Source organism: Benincasa hispida, chromosome 7, assembly GCF_009727055.1.
Source record: "Benincasa hispida cultivar B227 chromosome 7, ASM972705v1, whole genome shotgun sequence".
NCBI classification, from domain to species: domain Eukaryota; kingdom Viridiplantae; phylum Streptophyta; class Magnoliopsida; order Cucurbitales; family Cucurbitaceae; genus Benincasa; species Benincasa hispida.
In genome coordinates this window covers 24,142,989-24,150,743 of record NC_052355.1, presented here as the reverse complement: position 1 = coordinate 24,150,743, position 7,755 = coordinate 24,142,989, and the positions used below count along the sequence as shown (strand labels likewise).

The following is a 7,755-nucleotide window of genomic DNA, read 5'->3' as shown; positions in this document are numbered from 1 at the left end:
AATGAGGATCTTCTTGAGTGAGATCCTCATTTCTAGCGAGATCCTCATCACAAAATTAGCGAGATTCGTTCATGAGGAGGATCTCGCTCATGAGGATGCTCTTGCTCTCTTCACTCTCGCTCTCTCCCACTTTCTCGCTCAAAATCTCACTCTCTCCAACTTTCTCGCTCAAAATCTTGCTCTCAATGATCTCGTTGGTCTCGTTCTCAACGATCTCGCTGATCTCGCTCTCAACGATCTCGCTGATCTCACTCTCAACGATCTCACTCTTAGCTCATACTTGTCATTTTGCCACGATGCAAGTCTACCCATGTGTGTGCTCTGCATTTCAATAGTCGACATTTCTAGCGAGATTTCCTTCTAGAGCAAGACCCTCATCACAAAATTAGCGAGATTTCACTTGTACAGGGTTGAAGTTTCGACTTATGTATAACCCTTTATACATATTGTTTCCAAGTTTTTTTTTGTTTGTCGAGTTATTTATGTCGAAACTTCAACCTACGACAACCATAATATATATTGTTTCCAAGTTTTTCTTTGTTTATCGAGTTCTCAACGTTCGACCTCTACATTAATCCAATCCTCAACCCTCGACTTCTAGTAAAAACAACAATATTTCTCTAATATAAAAGGTCTAATATTTCTCTAATATAATAAGTTTTGAAAACAATCATATTAATATAAAAGGTCCTAGTTTTGAGGGGATAAAAAAGGAGAGTCTTAAGTGGGTAAAAAAGGGTTTTAATAACCCATAGATTTTCTTTATGGCTTAACAAATATCACCCAACTCAACTCAACTCATACCCATTTATCAACACCCCCTAAGTAAAAAATAGGAGTGTTCAAAAAATCCGATGATCCGAAAAAAAATAGATCAATCCAACCCAATTCGTGCAGCTTGGGGTGGATTATCAACTCATTTGGGTTGGGTTTGGTTCAAATAAATGAAAATTTTATGGGTTGGGTTTGTTTATGAGTTCATCTAATACAATTCAAACCAACTTAAATTTATTATTAACTTTAAAATATAAATTTTTATTACTTATAACACAATTATTTATACATATATTGATTTTAATTTTATTTAATTCCAATATATTTTTTAATAATTTATTCTTCAACGACTCTTAAAAGTAGTTTCTTGGCACTTTTTTCACAATATAAATTGAAATCGAGTTATTAATCTTAATTTAATATATGAAAATAATTTAATTAGATTTTTACATATTTATGTTTTGCTTCTTTTTAGAACAAAATCTTAAGTAAATGACCCGATTAACCCGAATCAACCCAACCCAAATATTTCATGGTTGGGTTGGGTTGGATTCATTTTTTAATAAGGGTTATTTGGGTTGAAGAGATTTACAACGTGGACAATTGGATTGGGTCTAAAAACTCTTTCAACCCAACTCAACCCATGAACACCCCTAGTAAAAAAGTTTATTTGTTTGCCAAATTTTTAAAATAAAAAGGTAGATTTCGGTTATGTATATTAATAGAAGAGATGTTTGTAAACTTAATGTTTAAAAAATAAAAGTTACAAATTAAATGGTTACTAACTACGGCCTAACTATTTGGTTTCTAGTATTTAGTTTTAGAAAATTAAGCTTACAAATACTCATCTCACCTTTAAACCTCTTAGATTTTATTTGGGATATTTAGTAAATTTTAATTTTAAATTAGAAAAAACTAGTTAAGGTGTATGGTAAATTAATACTAAACTAGTGTAATTTAATTACATAATTATTTGAAAATATATATGATTTGAATTGCAACCATTTTTGTTTAATTGAAAAAATTATGAAATGATTTTTTGAAAAAGATAATTGTTAAAAGAATTTGAACCAATTAAAATTTGGAATAAATGTGAGAAAATAAATTAATGAAATGAAAATTTGAGATGGATAAGGGAAGATATCAAATTTTTAGAAAAACTAAAATTAAAAGCTCCATCAAATATGCACATTGGAGCCCTTCTAAAAGTGATTTTTGGATATATTAATAAATAAGTGATTTTACTAAATAGCCTTGAAGATTAAGATTCTTCTAAAATAGTTTTTTTAGAATTTCAAAAGTAATCCCAAACGGGTCTTTTGTTTGTTATCTACTTTTTACTAATGTTTTCAAAAACTAAGTCATGTTTTGAAAATTAAAAGTAGTTTTCAAAAACTTGTTTTTGTTCTTGGAATTTGGCTTATAAACTAACTAATTTACTTAATCAAGATGTAAACAATTGGTAAGAAATTGAGAGGAAATAGAGTAATTTTCAAAAATAAAAAACCAAATGGTTAGCGGATAGGGCCTAATATTTTTTAATTTACCCTTAATATGTGTGTATTTATTTATCTAGTTTATAGATTTGAAAGATTTTTTAGTACAACAAATTTAAGGTCTGAGAATTTAAAACTCTAATATTAAGGAAAAGAACACATGTCAATTAATATCGAGTTATACTTAATTTTTCTTGTTGGACGGTCACATTTACCAAACCATAATGAAAATTGGTATAATCATAATGAAATTTCATTGATGGATCAATTTGTAATGAGCCTAAATTGCAAATGTAATTGGATTGTTATAGTAACAGTAAAGTGTCGAAATTCATAATTTTTTCTTTGAAATAGTAAGTAACCATAATGGTAATAGTAATGATACGACGTAATTCCGAAACGCAATTAAATTGAACACGCTTCTCTCATCCTTTCCATTAGGGTAAATGTAGCCTCAATACATGACCAAATACATCTGAAATTAAAGAAGAAAACTAAGGGAAATAGAAAATGAAAAGAAATCAACTTCTTCCGGGGAGAGTGTGAGCAACCACATTACAGTTTCAAGTGCACAACACAAAAGCAACAAAGCTAAAAGAATCTGTCAACACTAACATCTCGTTTTTCAATTTAAGTGATTCTCAACCTCATTTAGAAGACTTATAATCTTGTATGAATATGATTCAACCACAATAGGCGTCCATGAACGACATTCCTTCAAAAATCACAACCCAGAATATGAATCTACCAATCCTTTTTAATCACTATAGAACAACTGCTTGCTTACCCAATACTCGTCTCTAATATAATATGGTTTCATTTTGTGCTCACATTAACATAATAATCGGAACCACGCTATTAATTTATTAAAATAGTTACTTATTGAGAACAAACTTTAAAGTTTTAGGATAGAAGGTTAAAATGAGTTTAGCTCAACGGTAATTGGCATCACTCATTATCCTAGAAATGGGAGGCTCGATCTCCATTTACACAATTATTGTACTAAAAAAAGGACGGACTTGAGATTTAAACCTTAGAATCTTATTTTTAGTTTTTATTTTTTTTAGAAAGATTTTTAGTTTCTTTTCAAGCTTATGATATGCATTTGCTTTTCTTTATTTTAGATATTCACTTCTTATTCCTAGAAAATCACCTCTTAGAAGCACTTTTGAAATCCCAACTAAAGTTTTTTCTTAATTTTTTTTTTAAACTATATATTTTTACTTTCCAAAATTCAGTTAGAATTTCAAAAAAAAATTTGAAAAAAATTTCAAAGGGAAGAAAGGTAAAAGATTAAATTACAAATTTCTTCCGTGAACTTTCAGATTTCTACCTAGTTGGTTCTTGAATTTTCAAAATTAGAAATTTAACCACTAAATTTTCAAATCTTTTAAATTTCATGAAGCTTCGTCTACTAGACATAAATACAAAAACTTATATTAGACATAAAACTCAAATTTATATTTAATAGATAAATTATTTTAAAAAAAAACTCAAACTTTTCTAGGACTTAAAAGAAACCTATTAGATGCAAAATAAAAAGTTTAGGGACCTGATAAACACTTTGAATGCTCAAGGACCAAATAGACATAAACCACAAAGCTCAAAGTTCATGAACTAAATTTGTAACTTAGTCGATGTAAAAACATTTCAAATGTGGGTCTTAAATCCTTCTACTTAAAGTTGGATGTACGAAAACTTCCCACTAGATATTGATCCCTCCATGACCCCTATCATCATGTATTTATAACTTAGTGGATAAATACACAAATTATCATCCTAAACATCCACGATTTAATATCCATCCCACAATTGTATTTTTTTTCAGTCACTGCCCCATGTGTATGATTATGGAAAAAATAATTGGTTTTTTACCATTCTTCATGGGGCAGTAAGGCTAGGTCCTCCAATATTGACTTTTGACACCCAAAAAACATCTAAAAGATAGATATGAAGCCTATGATTTAGGTAATTTCCAACTGATATCAATATGAGAGAAAGTGAAGTTTTCTAAATCATTTGAAGTACTTGTCAACATGAAAACAGAGAGGAATTCAGCAGGGAACAGAATGACTCCATATCTATCTTCTGGTAACCCAAAACTAAATGTTGCGAAATGTTTTCATGAAGTCTAGGCAAATCATTCCCACTTTCAAATGGTTTGTTTGAAGTTCAATGAATCAAGCAGACAAACAATTTGGCTCAACATGACGAGCTGGAGACTCGTGCAAGTTTCTTTTTTTGTTTCTCATCATGAAATCAAAAGGATCAAAGTAGAACACACAGAAGGAGGAAAGCAGAGGGAAAATGGACTCAACAAAACCACAAATTGGAAGTTTATGACTCAACCTTTGAAGGGTCCAGATCGGAAGTCGCCGCTTGACGCTTCATCGATGCAGATTTGATCAGATGGTTATAGCTTCCCTTTTCCTTGAAAAGCTGTGAGAAGTGGTGTTTGCAGTACAAAATTCCATCAAGTGCAGCATAGTTTGATGGAGATAAAGAACAGCCACCGTGTGAGCATTTAAAACATGACTTGTGATAGGCTTGACTCTCAACCGTCACCTGCATACAAGCAATTCCTGCGATCCATTACCGATAAAATAACATCTGCACAGATGCATACAAAGTACCAACACCAGCAAAACTACTTGAAAATTGAGATGGGACCATTTCTACCTCAGCAAGACATGCTATAGAGTAAGCAAATTAAGAACATGTAAGTTCCACAGTTCCACAAAGCCTACAGATGAAGTTCACTAGTTGGCTTAAACAAGAGCAACACTCAAGCCGTTCAGAAAACCAACTCATTTAGATGTAGTAGCTTTAAGGAAGATCCCTTTCTTATAGAGGTCGATATGCAAATGTAGAATGGTATGCAAAAGGAATTCAAACGACCGCTGAAAGATAATGCAGTGAATCATATATATGCAGATGGTTCGAAAAGAGTGAAATTTGACTATTGATGTGTTTAAACAGGTTTTAAATGTCTGAATATCTTTCAAACGCCTTTTAAACCAACCTTCTCCAGTGGATATGCAGTTTTTCCACATGTAGCACATTTTTCTTGTGTCCCAGAAAACATGCTGGCAGCTTTGCTCGGTGACCTAGTCTGGAACCAACAAGAGGCTACAGGATGAGCAGGCTATATATTTAATCACAACTATTTGCAGCATTGAGTTTAAATTTACCAGCTCTGGAGTTGGCTTCTCGGAGGACTTTGCAGCTGTAGAAAAAGGAAAGTACAGAAGATGTTAGTAAAAAGCAATAGCTACAAGATCAGTAGGGTACAGTGTCTTCTATATCGGACAAAATTTGAAACATACGAGATAGAAAGTTCTTGCTGAAGTTGCCAGTTTCCTTGAAGAGCTGCTCAAAATGAGGCTTACAGTACAGGACACCTTCCATTGAAGAATAATTACTCAGCTGAAAGCATTTAACAAGTCATTTTAGAAAAAGTTCTCACATTATGACCCAAAAGAAATGCTCAGTAATCACACACACACACACACACACACACAAGCTGGAATTTAGTTTTTATTTGTTTACATTTTAAACACCACACAGTACTCACTCTAATTGTCCATGAAACCCTCCAAGTAAGAGAGCCAGAGAGAGAGAGAGAGAGAGAGAGAGAGGTTTTATAAACAATGGCTATGAGAGAGGAGAGATGATAAATGAAACCAAGGGCTAGTGTGGGAGGCTGTTTTCCTGTAACTTGATGAATGGCTTTTATAGTTAAGATTACAAGTGGGAGAAAAAAACAACTTTAATTGTTCAAAAAAACATAACATCTGTAGGATACAAACTAAAAAAAGATAACAATAAAAACAGTTACCCAAACATTGTCTTTAATCATTGTTGTTTTGAAAACAGTTCCTCATATACTCCCTATAATTTTAGAACTGAAAGATCCTCCAGCTTTCTCTATTCCTTTTCAAGTTCAAGTGAGGCAAAAAAGTTGCAGATTTAAGGTATTTATAAAAGAGAAGCTATCAATGGGTCCTGAAAATATAGTGATGTACCTTAAGAGTTCCTTTGCAATGGCTACATTTGAAACATGACTTGTGGAAAGCAACTCCATCAGCAGATAATTGATCTACAGGGTACACAGTCTTCTCACAAGCTTTGCACTTCTGTTGGGTGCCAACAAACGACATAGCTAAAAAGCCTTAGAGTAGATCTAACTATTCTCAACCAACCAGAATCTCCTCCAATTCAAAGCCCACCAAGCTCTACCGATCAAACAAACTCCCTTCTCCTATTGTCATTTCATCAAACACAATCAAAACACAAAAACCCAGAATCAAATACAGAAGACAGAAAAAGAAACTGCAATCAATGATCTAAGAATCTCAGAAAATCAATCGATAAGCTAAAAGGATCAAACCCAGATAATTTGATAAACCCAAAATGCTGAAGGAACAAGATCTTGATCAGAGCTGAAATACAATCGAAATCGAAGATGGGTTCCTCTCAAATCATATGAAAGTAACAAAATGCAGGGAATGTATTTGGTTATAGCAAGTGGAGCAGAGAAGAAAAAGATGATGAAATGAAAGATAAAAGCGAAAGGCAGAAACAAATAATTTATGATAGATTATTCACAGCGTCGATTTTCTTTATAGAAAAAAAAGGAGATAAAGTGAAAAGGGGTCCGAGAAAATATCTTTGCCGGAAAGACACACATTGCTTGCTTAAACTTTACTCTGTCCCGGTGCGACTTTCTTCTTCAACTTTTTCAGTACTGGAGCTCCACCATCGGCATTCTGCAGAGCAACGACGTGTCGTGTTGTCACTTGTATTTTTATTTCTATTTTAGCGGTTATGGTTATGTTTTGACTTTAAGTTTGATAGTGAATTAGTGTCGGAATTATAACGACTAAATTGGAGTTTTTAGAAATACGTAGAATTCATCTCTAAGATTTCAATTGGGTCATTTTAAAACTCAATTTTTAGAAAATAGGATTAAAATGTCCCTATTTCTATTTTATACCTTGATTAAAATTTTTAGTTATTATTTTAAATACTTTTATGACATTTTAAAATAAAAAAATATTTTCTCTCTCCTCTCTCTAGGATTGGTAACGAGGTAGGGTGGGACCGGGAATGCACTCCCCATTCCCATCTTCATGGGGATTTATAATCCTCGTCCCCGCTTCATTCCTCGTTTTAGGGAGTTGGAACCGGGTCGAGAATCCTCGTTCGAAGATTGGAACCTCACAGAGAAAAACCCCTGATTTATGTTTTTATTTTTAATTATTTATTTAGTTCAAATAATAAAATTTTTATATTTATATTCAAATTTAAATATTTAATATAACACAGTAGTATTATTATTACTTTATTTATTTAAATCAATAATTAAAAACGTTCTAAATTTAATAAAAAGTTTGATATAATTATATTATGAAATAAATTTTAAAAAATTTAGAAAAGGTTAAAATAATAAAATTAGCTACTGTTGTATATATATGTGTTAGTA

General features: G+C 32.0%; 1 protein-coding gene across 3 annotated transcripts; it reads right to left on the bottom strand.

Annotated features, from left to right (window-relative positions):
- Positions 1–4,263: 4,263 nt before the first annotated feature.
- LOC120081189 (LIM domain-containing protein WLIM2b-like) lies at positions 4,264–7,109 on the bottom strand. Of its 3 annotated transcripts, none has more exons than XM_039035882.1 (6): positions 6,959–7,109; positions 6,296–6,531; positions 5,597–5,696; positions 5,462–5,496; positions 5,293–5,382; positions 4,264–4,835 (listed from the first exon to the last, which is right to left on the bottom strand). In XM_039035882.1, exons 2-6 carry the CDS (start codon positions 6,428–6,430, stop codon positions 4,608–4,610), a joined length of 588 nt encoding a protein of 195 aa, XP_038891810.1. In that variant the 5' UTR covers positions 6,431–6,531; positions 6,959–7,109; the 3' UTR covers positions 4,264–4,607. The 3 variants fall into 3 exon arrangements, with proteins under 3 accessions (XP_038891810.1, XP_038891811.1, XP_038891809.1); XM_039035883.1 differs by having other exon boundaries at positions 6,979–7,050; XM_039035881.1 differs by lacking the exon at positions 6,959–7,109 and adding an exon at positions 6,661–6,949.
- Between the last annotated feature and the right edge of the window lie 646 nt (positions 7,110–7,755).

What these genes read in the sequence shown, in the direction of transcription:
- LOC120081189 (XM_039035882.1), bottom strand. Translation starts at nt 6,430, where the DNA reads ATGTCGTTTGTTGGCACCCAACAGAAGTGCAAAGCTTGTGAGAAGACT. An exon ending in AGAAGCCAACTCCAGAGCTG is followed by an intron (nt 5,383 to 5,461) that starts GTAAATTTAAAC and finishes TGTTGGTTCCAG; the next exon opens with ACTAGGTCACCGAGCAAAGC. An exon ending in CTGCATATCCACTGGAGAAG is followed by an intron (nt 4,836 to 5,292) that starts GTTGGTTTAAAA and finishes GCTTGTATGCAG; the next exon opens with GTGACGGTTGAGAGTCAAGC.